The 17,975-nt window shown below is 51.0% G+C and overlaps 1 protein-coding gene across 1 annotated transcript; it reads left to right on the forward strand.

The window, feature by feature from the left end:
* The first annotated feature begins 5,608 nt into the window (after positions 1-5,608).
* LOC127308200 (transcription termination factor MTEF18, mitochondrial-like) lies at positions 5,609-7,424 on the forward strand. Its single transcript, XM_051338955.2, has one exon. It carries the CDS (start codon positions 5,714-5,716, stop codon positions 6,866-6,868), a length of 1,155 nt encoding a protein of 384 aa, XP_051194915.1. The 5' UTR covers positions 5,609-5,713; the 3' UTR covers positions 6,869-7,424.
* Positions 7,425-17,975: the final 10,551 nt, after the last annotated feature.

The following is a 17,975-nucleotide window of genomic DNA, read 5'->3' on the forward strand; positions in this document are numbered from 1 at the left end:
AAGAAATCAAACTTGACAAGAGCTTCACCATGAAGGGTGCATCTAACATTGTAGAGCTCCTTAAGCACAATTAATTCTTCTTGATTTTCATTCTCATCATCAAGAACACTAGATAGAGAAGGTGGGGGTTCCATTACCTTGGTTTCTCTTGCCATAAGACAAGAGCCAACGATTGTAGAGGAGGGAGAGTCATCGGAGTCATCATCTTGAGTTGTTCTTGCTATGAAGGAAGAACCAACATCATTCTCTGTGGAGTAATCCTTGGAGTAGTCATATGTGAAGAGTGACCCGGGCTTAGCAAAAGCCAAGCCAGCCACTCTGGCTTCTTCCTCCTCATCTTCCTCTTCTTCGTCGGACAAGTACTCGGCCCCAACAAAGGCTCTTCCCTTGTTCTTCTTGTATCGATCGTTGATAGGGTTTGGCTTCAATCTTGGCTTGACCCCTTTGATGAACTTTGGCTTGTCTACCCTTTTCTCATAAGGGCACTCATTTGCAAAGTGGCTATCTTCATCACAGTTGTAGCAAGTTCTCTTCTTCTTCTTGTCATTGAAGAGCATTGGAAGCTTTCCCTTGTACTTCTTGGCAAAGAAAGCAAAGTCGGTAGCAATGTCACTAGTTGAAGTCATCTCTTCATCTTCTTCAATTTCGTAGTCTTCTTCTCTTCCATGGTCACCTCTAGCTTTGAGAGCAAGGTTGTGTGACGCTTCATGGTTGTGTGAGGCTTCATCAACACGGTTCATTGCCATGAGCCTTTTTCCCGCCTTGGCCATGTTTTCATTGGCGGCCACATAGGAGACTAGATCACCGGAGTTCAAATCCGCACTCTTGGTCATGATTTGCAAGTTGAGTGCAAGGTTGATGTCTTGTTGCTTGATGGCAATCATAGCAATGACCTTGGACTTTATGAATGCTTCATTCATCTCGAAGCCATCATTGTACTTCTCAACTCCAAGTCCCTTGACCCTTACTCTGAGAGCACCAAGTCTTGCATAGGCATCGGCCACGGATTCTCCTTCTCGAATCATGAACTGGTGGGCCTCTTGCTTTGCGGTCTCATAAAGAGCTGATTGGATCAAATCGGTTCCCTCTTGGAGTACTACGATTCGATCCCACAACTCTTTAGCGGACTCTATGTCGTTGACTTGATCAAGGAGCTTGCGGTTGATGCCACTTCTAATCTTGTCACGTGCGGAGGCATTGAGTTGAAGGTTGTAGAATTCGGTGGAGGTCAACCGAACCGGATCATGTGGCTTCCGGTATCCATGAACAATGATCTCCCATAACTCCACACTGCAGCTACGAATATGAGATTCCATAGCAGATTTCCAAAAAGGAAAGTGAGTTCCATCAAAATGGGGAACATTCCCACTATGGTTTATATGAGGCATGGGTGAAGTGTTTTTGGGATAGTCATGGTTAATTTCATGGAAACTCCCTAGAGAGTCCGAAGTCGCACTAGGAGTCCCACTAGTCAATTTCTTAAGCATGGTAGACATCTCTGCCATTTGGCTTTGTAGGTCATCCTCCTTTTTCTTCTTCTCGGTATCATATGCCAAGAATCTAGATTTCATCTCTTTAACCGAAAGGTTAGAGTCTTCATCTAGACCCTCGAATAGTTTATCCATCTCACTCTTAAGGCGGTGAAGCCCTTAATAAGAGTCCAGGCTCTGATACCAATTGAAAGTATAGAGATGGTAAACCTAGAGGGGGGGGGGGTGAATAGGTTTCTACAAGTTTTAATTCTTTCTTTGCAATATTAGGCTTTGCGAAATATAAAGATGAGCCTAATGCAAACTAGGTGAAGCAACCTATATGAGGATACAACTAACTCGAGCACGAAGGCTCTCACAGGCAGTTAAATCACAAGTAAGGAGTCCGGTTAGAGATAACCGATAGCACACGGAGACGAGGATGTATTCCCGTGTTCCCTTGCTTTGCAACAAGGTACGTCACGTTTGGAGGGGTGGAGGTCCCACGAAGGATTCCCCACGCCACGAAGGCTCACCCTATTCTCCGGAGCCTATCCCACGAAGGAATAGCTCACTCACTTGTGGTAGACTTTGAGGTAGCCTCCAAACCTTCACAATCTTGCCCGGAGCAAATCCACAGCCCGGATGCTTCCGGACTCCTCTTGCCCACCTAGGGTTTCCAAGGAACCCTAGGAAGCAAGCTTCTCGATGAATACAAGGGGGAATGAGATTTGGCTTGGTAGAACAGTAGATCGGGTCCTCCTCTAACGATTCCCCGGAGGGATTTGAGTTTGGGTGGAGGAGGAAGTAGATCTGAGGCTTTTGGTGTTTCTAGCAATGGAGTAAGAGAGAGAGAGAGCTCAAGAACAGCTTGTAGTGTAGTGCCTAAGTGTTCAGAGGTAGGAGAAGGGCTATTTATAGTGTTCTTTGAAAAATGGCCGTTGGTCAACTTGCCACATCAGCTTTTCTTCGAGGAATCCGGTTGACCGGGTTTGGCGCCGGGATGGCCGGCGCACAGGCCGGTCCGACCGGGCTGGCGACCGGGCCGGCCGGTTTCAACCGGAGCAGGGACCGGAACTTGACCGGACGAGCTTCTGAGCTTACTGGATTGCGCCCGGATGGCACAGGCGCAAAGTCCGGTTGGCGCCGGGACAGCCGGTCTGGAACCCGGTCCGACCGGGCCAGGGACCGGATGGGCCGGTCCAAACCGGGCTGGCGACCGGGCGGAGACCGGAGAGCTCGCCCCCCTTTACTGGATCCTGCCCGGATGGCACAAGCGCTGGAGCCGGTCCAGACCGGGCTGGCCGGTGCCAGGGCCGGTCCGACCGGGCCAGTGACCGGCCAGGCTCAGGAAAATCCTGTTGGTTTTTCGTCGAAGTGGGGGGGGGGGGGTCTCCCATTGCCTTCTTGTTCCATTGATACACCTTTATACCTCTTTGGCTAATACCTGGGAATCATCTTGTAGCCATGTATTAGTCCAAATACGCTAGCACGGTGTCATTGTTACCAAAATAATGGATAAGGGTAAAATACCCTTACACATGCATTTTCCGGGACTAACCTATTAACAAGATGCCGAAGTGCCAGTTCCTGTTTTCTGCTGTTTTTGGTTCCAGAAAGGCTGTTCGGGCAATATTCTCGGAATTCGACGAAACGAAGACCAAACATCATAATTCACCGAGACGGACCAGGACACCGAAGGGGAGTCAGAGGGGAGGCCTGGGGCCCCCAGACCATAGGCCGGCGCGGCCTGGAAGGGGGGCGCGCCGCCCTATGGGGTGGGACCCCCAGGCGCCCTCCTGCGCCGCCTCTTCGCCTATATAAGCCCTTTCGACCTAAAAACGCGTTACGAATTGACGAAACTCCAGAAAGACTCCAGGGGCGCCGCCGCCATCGTGAAACTCCAATTCGGGGGACAGAATCTCTGTTCCGGCACGCCGCCGGGACGGGGAAGTGCCCCCGGAAGCCATCTCCATCGACGCCACCGCCTCCATCATGCTCCGTGAGTAGTTCCCCCATGTACTACGGGTTCTAGCTGTAGCTAGTTGGTACTCTCTCTCCCATGTACTTCAATACAATGATCTCATGAGTTGCCTTACATGATTGAGATCCATCTAATGTAATCGGTGTTGTGTTTGTTGGGATCCGATGGATTGTTACATTATGATTAGTCTATCTATAAGTTTGTGAAGTTATTGTTGCTGCAATCTTGTTGTGTTTAATGCTTGTCACTAGTGCACGAGTGGCATGATCTTAGATTTAAGCTCTATATGTATTGCTTAGATTATATCTACAAGTTGTTTGCACATATTGCTCTCCGGAACCCGAGGCCCCAAAGTGACAGAAATTGGGACAACCGGAGGGGAAGGCTGTGATATGAGGATCACATGTTTTCACCAAGTGTTAATGCTTTGCTCCGGTGCTCTATTAAAAGGAGTACATTAATTGCCAGTAGATTCCCTTGAGGCCCGGCTGCCACCGGCTGGTAGGACAAAAGATGTTGTGCAAGTTTCTCATTGCGAGCACGTATGACTATATATGGAAAACATGCCTACATAATTAATAATCTTGATGTTCTGTCTTAATGATATTTCAATCCTATCAATTGCCCAACTGTAATTTGTTCACCCAACACTTGTTATTGGAGAGTTACCACTAGTGAAGATAGCTGGGAACCCCGGTCCATCTCTCATCATCATATACTCGTTCTATATGACATTGGAAGTAGTATCAACTATTTTCTGGTGCCATTGCCTACGTATTCTTTATTCGCTGCTGTGTTACTCTTACTATTGCTCCCATATTACTGCTGCTTTCACATCACCCCTGTTACTAGTGCTTTTCGAGGTGCAGCTGAATTGACAACTCAGTTGTTAAGGCTTATAAGTATTCTTTACCTCTCCTTGTGTCGAATCAATAAATTTGGGTTTTACTTCCCTCGAAGACTGTTGCGATCCCCTATACTTGTGGGTTATCACGGGTCGACCTATTTGGTCCTCACGCACGCTTCAGCGGGCCGACCTAAACGCACCGACCCGTCCGGCGCAATCCATCGGGCCACCAAATTTGGGAAACTGATGCATCAGCGCGGACGCTACGCTTGTCCTGCCTCGCGTGCCACGGGCCCTCTTGGAAACAACCCGGCGGTATAGAAGGCTGACCGGCGGCTGCAGACATGGCCATCAAAGCGCGATTGTTCACAACTGCCACCGTCGCCCGCGCTAGCCGTGCCGCCTGTGCTCTTGCGTCGCCTCCTTCATCAATGCTGACGGCTCGTGCTCCACGTCGGTATCCAATGCCTCTACCTTTCAAAACGCGGCCTCCGCCGTGCTCACCACCAAACTCCTCCCCCAACGCGTCGTCACCGTGCAACCAACATGCCTCGCTGCAAGGCCACCACCTACTCTATCTTGGGTAGCAACGGGCGCACGGTGCCTGCGCCCCCGTCGCTGCTTCTGCCTCCGGAGCGGAGCTAGAGCCGGTCTGGCATTTTCAACGCAGGCCTCAGCGAGGCCGACATAGCGTAGTCCGTCCTCTAGAACGCGTAGTCTAAGGTCGACGCAGAACACAAAACAGAAGAGTAGTAGCAGGAGCCAGTGGCCGATCCGGAGCAGGCGGCGATACTGTAGTCTTTTCGGCCGACGCACGACCGGAGGGACGCCACCCGCACCCTAGATCATGGTGGTCTCCCGCGAGCAGTTGTGTACCGAGGAGGCTGGGTGGCTCCTCATGGAGGCCGATCGATAGAGGATCCTTGAGCTAAACGCTCGGACCCTCGCTGAAGAAACCCGTAACGTACAAATGAGCAACTCGCCATGAACGCCGAGTTCACCATGAGGCGGCGGTCCGCGATGATCCAGCGAGCCGCCTCTGCTTAGGCCTCACCGGGCCGGGCGCGAGAGCATGCCTCAGGCGAAGTTGGGCCGTCACACCCGCCTACCGAAGGCGAGTAGGGTTATTAGTATTTCAAATTCAGTTGCTTTCATTCAAACATGTAACGAAATTTGAATGGAAATCTCTTTTTTTTCCTACATGGATTGGCTGATGAACGAGCCGAAATGATCAGCATGGATCGAATGGGCCAGCTGCTGGACGCAGTGACCTGGCTGGCCGCCTCCAAAATTCTGTCAGCTGGCCGACCAAAGGAAGAAAAAACAGATTTTTGGGTCGGCCGCTGGAGTAGATGACCTGATAACATATCTCCGTCACCCCCGCCGCCGCCGCCGCCCCGCCGTCGTGCAGCCATGCTCCGCCTCAGAAACTCCATTCTCTCCCATCTCCTATCGACTTCCGCCGCCTCCCCTGTCTGGCCTCTCCACCGACACCTCTCCGCGGCTGCGGCCGCCGTTTCCCCAAGGCCTAGCTTCGCCGTCGAGAAGTACCTCATCGACACCTGCGGCCTTACCCAAGCGCAAGCCCTCAAGGCCGCCACGAAGATCTCCCACGTCAACTGCCCATCCAAGCCGGATGCTGTGATCGCCTTCCTCGCCGGCCTCGGCCTCTCCAGCGCCGATGTCGCTGCCGTCGTCGCCAGGGATCCCAAGTTCCTCTGCGCTGACGTGGAGAGAACCCTGGATCCCGTCGTCCTCGAGCTCAACGGCTTGGGTATATCGCGTTCTGAGGTTGCCCGCCTTGCCTCGCTCGCCCCCGACAAATTCCGCTCTAGATGCATCGTCTCCAAGCTGCAGTACTACCTGCCTCTTTTCGGCTCCACCGAGAGGCTCCTCCGGGCTCTCAATCACAGCGCCAATCTCCTCTCAAGTAGCCTCGAGAAAGTGGTTAAGCCCAATGTTGCGTTCCTGCAGGAGTGTGGGCTAGGTGCTTGCGATATTGTCTCGATGTCCAACTCTGTGCGATGGATACTTGGCAGCAAACCAGAGCACGTCTGGGCGATGGCGACGCGCGCCGAAGCTGTAGGTGTGCCCCGTGGCTCTGGTATGTTCAAGGAAGCGATGCAGGCTGTTGCATTCCTCAGCGAGAAGGAGATTGCCATCAAAATGGAGCAGTTGAAGAACATGCTCAAGTGGTCGGATGCTGAGGTGGGCATTGCTGTTCGTAAGTATCCACTGTTGCTGGTGAGGTCTAAAGACGGTCTGCAGGGAAAATCAGAGTTCCTTACCTCTGAGGTGGGATTGGAACCGGCGTACATTGCTCATCGGCCGGCATTGCTCTGTTATAGCCTGCAGGGCCGGATCAGACCCCGGTACTACGTCCTAAAGTTTCTCAAGGTAAAAGGGTTGGTACATCAAGGCCGAGACTACTATAGTACAGTCATGATTAGCGAGAAGTTTTTCATGGAAAGGTTCATATGCCCTCACAAGCAAGCTGCACCACACCTTGCTGAAGACTATGCAGCAGCCTGCAGAGGGGAAGTTCCTACTAGATTCAGATTTACATGAACCAAGAGCGGGTATGAAAACCGGTAACTGCATAGGGCACAACAAATTTTCACTCCGTGTACCAGGCTGACAATTCCTGATTTGGTGTTCTTTGCGTAACTAATTGGTGGATGTCTGGCACTCTGGCTTAGTATGTACGCTTTTTACATCTTTATTGGGGGTTGGCAATCCAGGATGAAATTGATGTTCATTACTTCATTCAGTAGAGAAGAAACCATCACACTGCTATCTTGTCCATCCACATGTCATATTGGAACACATATTGGAACATTGAGAATATCAGGGCATTCTGCAAATGCTTTCAAGTATCGGTGATTAGTATAGCTGCACACTGTATCTTTATGTTCTCTAATAGCCATTGCAGCTTTGCAAACCTTAGTGTATCTTTCCATGAAAGAAGGTTCTCTTATTTTGGCAGATGATATGAAGTTTCAAAATTTTCTCAGGACAGAAATTTTGTACTGGTGGGGGTGAAGTTTGTATTTGTTGATGATCACAATGTGTTGAACACTGCCAAGGTTGCAGTTTTGATCCTCTATGTTGGTTGCTTACTCTACTCTTCCTGCAATAACTTTGTTTACAAGATATTAACTGTAAAGTGGGTCATTGTTTACTAGTTGTTTGTATCATTTTCTTGGTTTTTTTTCTCTCTTGTAGTTTTGGATGGCCTACTGGCTGATACTTTACAGATAACTGATCTTAAAACTGAATAGTTCAGTAGTTGTCTAGTATAGCATTTTTGTTGACGGCCTACCCATGTAGCACTATGCTGGAATCTAATCTGGAGACATCTATGCTGGAATTGGTTACAACCTTAGCCAAGAGACAACCCAAGAGTGATGACTTAACCAAGCATGCAATCTATGTTGCCGATCATTCCTAGAAACCATCTTGCATCGCTGATGGACAACAACCAAGCTGTCTCGGCAGTTGTTGGCCCTCACAAGTAAACCTTGCCGAACACCGCAATCATGGCTGGACACAACTTATACATCACATCAAGGTAGGTGGTCTCTCTCATTCGCAAGTACTCATCGATGAGATCACCTGACACTCCATATGCAAGCACACGAATAGCTGCTGGACATTTTCGATAAGAGGTGAAGCCTACCTTACCAGTGGCACCAGACTTGCTTCTGAAATAGGGGGTCGTAGTTCCTGACATCCGAAAGTGGCGCCGGAAGGAGGCCAACATTGAAGACCGGCTTTGTGGGGTGGAGGTAGTCCCGCTAGAGCCGGTGCATTGCCCCTGTGAGGACTCATCAAGCCCCCTGCGCACCGGCTGCTACCTCTCATGTAGTAATGGATAAGGGAGGCCGTGACAATCATGAACTATGAAGAGTCATTTGACTCCTCGTGCGACAAGCTGGCCATAACGTTCCCGTAGAAGAGCTCGATCGACTTGCTGAGGTCCCTCTACGGGCAACAAGGATGGATCAATGGCCAGCCTAGATGGCGCAAGTGGCCAAAAATGGTGTAAGTTTTTGTACCTCAAAATCTGCCTCACAATTGGACAACCATGTCCTGACATCGATGCCGGTGGTTAGGTACGATTAGATGGGCGGTAGACAGGATCCTAGATTGATGTTGGCGAGTGCTCTCTAGGATGTTGCCACCAATGCGGCTCTCCGGTGAGCGGGCCCTTGGTTAATTTAGGGGGACACGCGCGGACGCGATTTGCTGTCCACACTGACACAATTCGAGCCCAAATTTGGGCCGCAAATGCGTTGGCGCGGACAAGCCAATCACTATGCGCCGGGCCGCTTGGCTAGGATTTTACTTATTTCCTATTCGCACAGATCCAGGAACATGTTTGGTCCAGTTGCGTCGGGCTGCTGGAGATGCTCGGAGGACCCTTGTTAGGATTGATTCACCTCCTGTGTTGGGGGGATGACCCCCGGTATGCCAAAGGCATGCCAAACCGGATGGTTTGAGCCATCAAGATACCGGTTTAATGTTTATACCGGAGCACAAAGTTAAGTGTTTAGCTAGGTAAAGCTAAGCCGGTATCCCCAAGAGGGGTATACCGGAACTGGGTAAAGAAGACACCGGGCTACCGGTAAGAAGAGCATGTCGGCAAGACTGGTCAAAGATTCTCTTCAGAGCTAGAGGACAAAGATGAGCTAAGCAAAGTAACTTTAAACGAAGCCCTGGCGCCAAAGAGGAAGATGACGCTGAAAGAAGCCGGAGAACGTCAGCCTCCCTGATTAAAGAAGACCCCAGCGTCACTTATGATTAAAGTAACTTTGTAAAGTAGTTTGTCTAGTCAAAGATGCCATTAGGGTTTCTTCCTCTGTAAGCCACCCTCTCCCCTATATAAGGAGAGGGGGCACACCCATACACGGGACGATCGGTGAAGAGAGAAAACCTTGTATGCACAAACCTGTATCCTGTTGAGATCAATGAAGAGAAGGATCTAGAGCAGAGTTCTTCCTTGTGTCTTTCTTCTTCTACCTCTAGTTCTTGAGGAAAGCACCCGGAAGTTCATCCAATCTAATCCAAAACCCTCACCCGAATCCTCCAGCGTCCATCCGGCCCCAACTTAAGCCATCCCATGGCATCTGCTCGTTCACCACGACGACAGTTGGCGCCCACCGTGGGGCATGAAGTGGCGCTTGACGGAGTTCACATTCGGGCGGGCCTCCTCGACGTCGCCGGCTAGCGTACGGTGTCCGCGCTGGTGCAGCGCATCTACTCCATGGACTTCATCAACGACAACGCGGGCTGCTTCGCCAACGGCGGCATCTTCCCCAAGAACGGCCGCATCATCGAGTTTGGCAGCCACCGCGTCTACTTCAGCACGGTCCCTGTGCGCCAGCGCCTTCCGCCGGTGCTGGTGGCGCCAGATCCGCCAAGGTGGCTATGTGTTGGCCGCGCCACCGGCAGCGTGGAGGTGATGATGGCTGGCGCGGTCGGTGCTGGCAAGGAAGCTGTGGAAGAAGGAGCTAGGCGTACGGCATCAACCCGTGCGGCCAAGCCACCGCTGGAGCGCGAGGCAGGCGCTGCGGGAACATCTTCTGCGCTGCCGGAAACACCGCTTCAAGCGGCGATGAGTGTCCTCGCCACGCCCATCGCGCAGAACATCGACCCGGCAGCAGCGCAGGCGGAGCTGGAGGCGCATCGCCAGAAGCTGCTCGAGAACGGCAAGGACATCGTCAGGGCGCAGTGCGAGCTAAACCTAACCCTACGTGAGTATAACGCTGCCCATGGCTTTGCTTCTGTTAGCGCTCAGGCTGCCAGGATACCGGAGAACCGGCTTAGAGCTCGCAATCTAGATCAGGATTTGCGTAAGGAGATTCTTTTCGGAAAGAGCGCCTCTGCATCTGTGAGCATCATAGAAAAACCTAAGTATAGCAGTCCGGATAAAACTATAAAAGCTGCTAAGGCTGCAGTAGAGCTGTGGGAATCGCTTTCCGGAGATGCTCTGGCAAAACAGCAGGAGCGTGTCAGGGAGTTGCTTGATACCATCGAGCAGCAAAACGCTGAGCAGCTTGCTAAGCTGAACAAGGCTGCGGCTTCAAAATCCGCGCATTCAACAAAGAATGCCGGTAGCAAGTCCCATGGGCAGGCATCGTCCCCCCATCCGGACAGAAGAAGAGAAAAAGAGATGAATGAGCAGCAAATGACTGTGTATGATTCGGTACTCACCGGAAAACAACAAGCCGGGCAACACGATGCCGGTAGAAAAAGCCAAGGGGCAGATCGGGGCTACGCCAGAAGAGGCTATGCCGGAAACAATCATGCCGGTAGACACGAAACCGGGCAAAATTATCGAGCTGCAAGGGCAGCGTATGAGGAGGAGGAAATGCTTCCCCCAAGGTACCGGCAGGCAAGGGCCGCGGTACCAGGACCTTACGATGAAGCTGATTCGACAGCTGAAAGACTCACTGCATACCGGAATCCGTTGGGAGAGCGTCTGGGAGAAAGATACCTGCCAGAACGGGATGCGAGGCACCGTCTGGATAGAGTATATTTGTCAGAAATGATCGAGGCAGAAGGTCCTCCGGGCCCAAAATGTTTTGGTCCAAGGATCATGAAAGAGGAACCACCAGTTCGCAACTTCCAGTTGCCCCGTGACACGAAAACATATGATGGCACCACCAAGCCGGAAGATTGGCTCGCGGATTACGTGACCGCGGTATACGTCGCTGGTGGCGGAGGAACCGTAGCTGGAGGAGGAAACCGGCGTTGGGCCGTGAGAATTGTACCATCATTCCTGGTGGGACCGGCACGACTCTGGCTAAACAACTTGCCGGCAGGAAGCATAAACGGTTGGTTGGACTTTGAGGAAGCTTTTGTGAGTAATTTCAGCAGCACATACCGGAGGCCCAACAGGCCTCAGCAGCTCGCTTTGTGCGTGCAGCGCCCGCAGGAAACAGACCGGGACTATCTGGCCCGGTGGAACTCCACGAGAAACTCCTGTGAAGGGGTGATAGAGGCACAAGCCATTCCTTGGTTTTGCAATGGGTGCCGCAGAGGTTCGCCGTTGTGGCAAAAGCTGCAGCGGAACATGCCGGTAACTCTGGCGGAAATGATACGTGTGGCAGATAACTATGCATTGGGAGACCCATTGCAACCGGCAGTACAAGCTGAGCCGGAACAATCAAACCCGCCTCAGCAGCGCCAAGAGCAACACCGGGATAACCGGAACAACAAAAGAAGGGAAGATTTCCCGGATCGAAGATACGGTCCGCAGCAAGTTGCTGCTGTACAAGAGAACTCTGAGGCCAGCGGCAGTCAGAGGCAAAGAACCGGATCACAGCCATGGGCGGGTCCTAAGAAGCAATGGGTCGAAAAGAAACCCTGGGGCCAGAAAAAGAATTGGCAGGAACCTGTGAAATATACCATGGAAGCCGCGATGGATCAACCTTGCCGGTGGCACACTCCGAATCCGGCTCACCCGTCAAATCATCTAACGAAGGATTGTTCTTGGACCAAGTACTTGATGCTCAAGGGAGCAGTAAAAGATGCGCAAGCACAAGGGTGCTCCACAATGCTACCACCATCTCAAGATATGCTACATCAGCATCAACTACCACCACCACCACCGCTTACCGGAGCAAATGCTTTACCGGTATAGCCTCAGCCAAACCGGCAACAACACCAGCAAGTTAACCAGGTGGGAGAAGGCAATGGCCAACCACCTCCACCGGAACCTTTGGGCCGGAATGTTTACCATGATCCAGATATGTGCTGTGTTGTGTTTGTCACTGAGCCAACCAACAGACAAAGCCTGCATCGCCGTTCTATGGAAGTGAACGCTGTGATGCCGGCAGTGCCAAAATACATGTTGTGGTCGGAACAGGAAATCTCCTGGTCGTTGAAAGATCACCCCAAGATAATGCCTAATCCGGGTGGTTACGCTCTTGTGGTAGACCCAATCATGCATGGGCCAAACGCTCGAGTCAAGTTCAGCAAAGTGCTGATAGACAATGGAAGCAGCATAAACATCATGTACCGGAACACCATGCACACGCTGGGCATAACAGAAAACATGCTGCAGCCAACCCACACAACATTCCAAGAATCGTTCCGGGCTTCTCCTGCGCACCAGTGGGAAAAGTCCGGGTGGATGTATCGTTTGGAGGGCGTGACAACTGCCGGGTGGAAAATGTTGAGTTCGAGGTGGTGGACTTAGATAGTCCTTACCATGCGTTGCTTGGGAGACCGGCATTGGCAGCTTTCATGGCCTCAACTCACACGGCCTATCTCAAGATGAAGATGCCGGCACCTCGTGGACCCTTAACTGTGGTGGGAAACTACAAAGTCTCACTGGAAACCGCTTCATCCGGATCAAACCTGGCGGAATCGCTGGTGATTGCAGAGGAAAAAAGGAGGATGCAAACTGCTGTTGCGCTGGCTCAGTCCTCACAGCTGAGCTTAGCGGCAATGAGTGCGAACTTGGGCACACCGGCATTCAAGCCGACAAAAGAAACAAATGACATTGTGCTGGACCCGGCTTAACCTGATCGCACCGTTCGTATCGGTGTTGGCATGAATGAAGCATAGGAAAGCACGCTCGTCAACTTCCTCCGTGAGAATCGGAATATCTTTGCCTGGTCTACTGATGACTTGGTAGGTGTTCCGAGGGAGCTGGCTGAGCACTCTTTAAATGTCTGGAAGGATGCTAAGCCGGTAAGGCAGCCGCTGCGCCAGTTTGCTGAAAACAGGAGAAAGATCATTGGAGAAGAGGTGACAAAGTTGTTGGTTGCCGGTTTCATTGTGGAAGTGCTGCATACTGAGTGGCTAGCCAATCCGGTGCTGGTCGAAAAGAAGAAAGAAGAGAACCTAGAGGCAAAAGCTCCAAAGGTGTGGCGCATGTGCATCGACTACACCAACCTGAACAAAGCTTGCCCGAAAGACCCTTTCCCTTTACCCCGGATCGATCAGGTGATTGATTCCACTGCTGGTTGTGAACTGTTGTCTTTCTTGGATGCTTATTCCGGCTTCCACCAAATCCCCTTGAAAAAGGAAGATCAAATAAAAACTGCGTTCATTACCCCGCACGGGGCTTATTGCTATGTCACTATGCCTTTCGGTTTGCGCAACGCTGGTGCAACGTACCAGCGCTGTATGCAAAAATGCTTGTTTGATCAAATTGGAAAAAATGTGCAAGTTTATTTGGACGGCGCCGTAGTAAAAACTAAGGTAAAAGAAACCTTAATCGATGACCTCCGGCAAACATTTGACAACTTGAGAAGATTCCGGATGAAACTCAATCCGGCAAAATGCACCTTCTATGTTCCTGCCGGCAAACTGCTTGGCTTTCTCGTATCAAGCCGGGGCATTGAGGTTAATCCGGTAAAAATCCGGGCAATCGAAAGAATGACTATACCGCGCGATCTCAAGGACGTGCAAAAGTTTACCGGAAGCTTAGCATCGCTAAGCCGGTTCATAAGAAGGTTGGGAGAGAAGGCTTTGCCGCTCTACGCTTTGATGAAAAAATCCGATAAGTTCGTCTGGACCCCTCAGGCAGACGCAGCATTTAAGTAGCTAAAAACAATGCTGGCCACAGCGCCTATATTGGCTTCACCTCTAGAAAGAGAGCCTATGCTATTATACATAGCAACAACAAACCAGGTCGTGAGTGTGGTAGTTGTGGTTGAAAGAGAGGAGGAAGGAAAAACCGTGCAAAGGCCGGTATACTACCTGAGCGAGGTGCTCTCACTCTCAAAACAAAACTACCCGCACTTCCAGAAAATGACTTATGGTGTGTTCATGGCCGCCACAAAGCTTAAGCATTACTTTGAAGAGCACCCCATGAAAGTGGTGAGTGAGGCACCCATTTCCGATATCATGTGCAACAAAGATGCTAGCGGTAGGATTGCAAAGTGGGCAATCCAGATATCACCGTACGTACCGGTATACGAGAGAAGGGATGCCATAAAATAGCAAGCTTTGGCTGATTTCCTTGTTGATTGGGCAAAAATGCAATATAAGCCGCCGGACCAGAAAATAGAATACTGGAAGATGCACTTTGACGGATCCAAACTCAAAGAGGGTCTAGGTGCCGGTGTGGTACTTACTTCACCCAAGGGAGACCATCTCCGGTATGTTTTGCAAGTGCATTTCAGGGCATCAAACAATGTCACTGAGTACGAGGCTTTGATTCATGGGCTCAAGGTCGCAAAAGAAATCGGTGCGCACCGGATCATTTGCTACGGAGATTCAGATCTTGTGGTGCAACAATGTTCCGGAGATTGGGACGCAAAGGATGCCAACATGGCTTCATACCGGTTTCACGTGCAAAAGATTGCCGGCTCCTTTGAAGGCTGTGAGTTTCACCATGTGCCACGAGCGGAAAATGAAGCCGCGGATGCTTTGTCCAAGCTAGGCTCATCCAGGCAGGAAATTCCTCCCGGTATAGCCTTGGCACACTTAAGAGTACCATCGATCAAGCCGAGCCCGGAGTCGGAGTCTATCTTTGTACCGGAATCGCATGTTGTACCAATGGATATCGATGAAGGAAACCCGGGGACTGTTCCGGCAAACTCGGGGACTGTACCGGTAAACTCGGGGACTGCTGCATCCATACCGGAAGAAGCAATACTGGTGGATAACATGGAGATAGACGTACCGGTGTTTCTGGTTCGAGAAGCACCATCTTGGGTTAAACCTATTAAGGAATTCCTGATCAACGGCACCTTGCCGGTTGACAAAAATGAGTCCAGAAGAATCCAGAGGAGGTCCAAAGCATACACCATCATCAATGGTGAGGTGTACAAGAGAAGTGTTACCGGTGTCCTTCAAAGATGTGTGGAACCGGAAGAAGGAAAAGAAATGCTTGTGGAAATCCACCAAGGGGAATGTGGGCACCACGCATCATCAAGGGCGTTGGTAGCAAAAGTATTCCGGCATGGGTTCTATTGGCCCACTGCTTTGGAAAATGCTGAGGATCTGGTACGAAGGTGCAATGGGTGCCAGAGGTACGCCAAGAAAAATCATACCCCAGCATCCGGTTAAAAAACCATACCGCTAACTTGGCCCTTTGCTATTTGGTGCCTTGACATGGTTGGCCCATTTAAAACTGCAAGGAGCAGCATGACCCACATCTTGGTTATGGTTGACAAATTCACCAAGTGGCTAGAAGTAAAACCTATTGCAAAATGCGATGAGCGCACAGCGGTCAAATTCTTAAAAGATGTTATCTTGCGGTATGGCTACTCGCATAGCATTATCACTGACAATGGAACCAACTTTGCTCAAGGTGAGTTCAAAAGATTTTGTGAGGATAACAATACCCGGTTGGATTTGTGCTCAGTGGCACACCCACAAGGCAATGGCCAGGTGGAAAGAACAAATGCTTTGGTACTTTTCGGTATCAAACCAAGACTCATCGAGGCGGTGGAAAAGAAGCCGGGGTGTTGGCTCGATGAGCTACCATCAGTGCTGTGGAGCATAATAAACGACTCCAAACCGGTCCACCGGATACACTCCATTCTTTATGGTTTACGGAGCAGAAGCGGTCATACCAACCGACATTCTCCATGACTCACCAAGAGTGCAGCTCTATACCGAGCAAGAGGTAAAAGAGGCCAGAGAAAACGATGTGGACTTGCTAGAAGAAGCAAGAGAGTTGGCACTGGAAAGAACAACCATTTACCAGCAAAACCTCAGACGCTATCATAGCCGGAAGGTTAACCCGAGAGTTTTCCAGGAAGGAGATCTGGTGTTGCGCCTAGTGCAGCGCACTGAAGGCCGGCATAAAATTTCACCCCCATGGGAGGGACCCTTCATTGTGAGCAAAGCTCTCCACAATGATGCCTATTACCTGGTCGATGCACAGGAATGGAAAAAAAGGAAAGGCGGACAGGTCCGGAGAGGAGACCAAGCGTCCGTGGAACGTAGCTCTGTTGCGTCCTTTCTACTCATGAAGTTGTGGTGTAAGAAGTTCCTTTTTGTACCTTATTTGCTATGAATAAAAGATGTCGGGACCTCGAATGAATCTCGGGGACTGCCCCTACCTGAAATTGCATGCAATATGTTTATTTTTTTCAGTTTACCGATTGCTTGTTGAACATTTTTTCTTTCCGGTTTAGTAACGTGCTAAACCTACCGGAGTCTTCGACTCTGCTGCTGTCCGCAACCCGGCTTCATGGCAAGCAAGATAAACTGGTAGGGATTAAGCACGTGAACTGCGAAAAGAGAGAGTGGGAACGAACAATCCGGAAAAAAATTAACTAACCCCGGTTAAGCCGGTTTTTTGTGAAAATTTCGAGTTATTTCTAAGTTCAAAAAAGAGCTTGCTTGGTAAAAGAACTTTGTGCTCATACGCCAAAACGCCCAGAGAAGGTAGGCAGAGCCAAAGCAAAAGAGCCAAGTGTGCATCGGATTGGATGCGGAAACAATTCCGGAATCTTTGCAGTGCAGGATAAAAGCAACACAACGAGCAAAATGCTAAGACAATAGACAAACACAAGTTAATAGGCTACCGGTATAACATACCGGCATAGATTGTTGTAGCACAACCAAAAGAACGGTTAAGTTTTATGTTACACCATAACCCCCGGCATACCGGGGTCGAATTTAATGAACATTGTTTTGAGTCAAACAGGACACAACCAAGCAAGATAAGCATGTTCAGGCAGCAGGAGCTTCCGTAGGCGCATCACCAGCTCCAGCATCTTCATCTTCCTCATCCTCTCCTTCTTCTTCGTCGCTGAGGTAGTCTTTGACGTCGGGAGGAGGGGGGATGAAGGTGCGCATCGGGGCGTACTCGGCGATCCGGTAGGCTCGATCCTGCCGCTTCGCGGTGAGGACCGGATCCATATCGGTTGGAGCATCTTCGCGCACGCCAAGGAGGGCGTCCAGATCCAAGTCCTCGTACCAGGAGCTGGCGACGCGTAGCGCAGCATCCGCTCCGGCACGAGCCGCTGAGCATTGCCACTCCCGGATCCTCCGGCCGGCACCTTTTAGGCGGTCGGAGGTGAGCGACAAGTTAGCCGGCACCTCCTCCTCAGGCCAGAGCACCTTGAAGAGCTGGATCGCCACCTCGGGGATATCGGCGAGGTTCCGGTCCACCGCACGCATGTGGGAGACACGGGCAGACAGCGCGACCAGGTGGTCATAAGGGTCCCAGGGCGCGTCCAGATTCTTGTATGCTTGCGCGACCCGGCGCTCTGCTACCTTCTTCACCGCATACGCCTGCGAGTCCGGAAAGAGCCCTACAAGACAAAAGAAAAAGATAAGTACATGCTACCGGAAGAGATAAGCTTATAAGCAAAACCGGAAAAGAAGGAAGACAACTTACTGAGGGCAAGCGCGTCGGTTTGCATGACCAAAAGGTCATACTCCTTCTGCTCTCCCTCCAAGCGCGCAGTCTGACCCTCGGCTGCTTTCCGCGCGTTGGCTCCCTCCTCTAGCTCCGCCCGCAGCACCGCGGTGGAGTTGTTGGCATCCTCCAGAGCTTCTTTCAGCTTGGCCTCAGCGGTGGCTTGGGCGGCTTTCATCGCCTCATTGTGCTTGAGCCCGAGCTGGATCAGCTGGTCCTTCAGCCCCTTGGAGTAAGTCTCCTGGGCGTCCAGAGCCTCGCGGTGCTCCCGGATGAGCTGCTCTTTTTCACCTAGAGCCCGGGAAGAAGGCGTTAACAAAATTGCAGCTGGTAAAA

This window comes from Lolium perenne, chromosome 6 (genome assembly GCF_019359855.2).
Source record: "Lolium perenne isolate Kyuss_39 chromosome 6, Kyuss_2.0, whole genome shotgun sequence".
Taxonomy (NCBI): domain Eukaryota; kingdom Viridiplantae; phylum Streptophyta; class Magnoliopsida; order Poales; family Poaceae; genus Lolium; species Lolium perenne.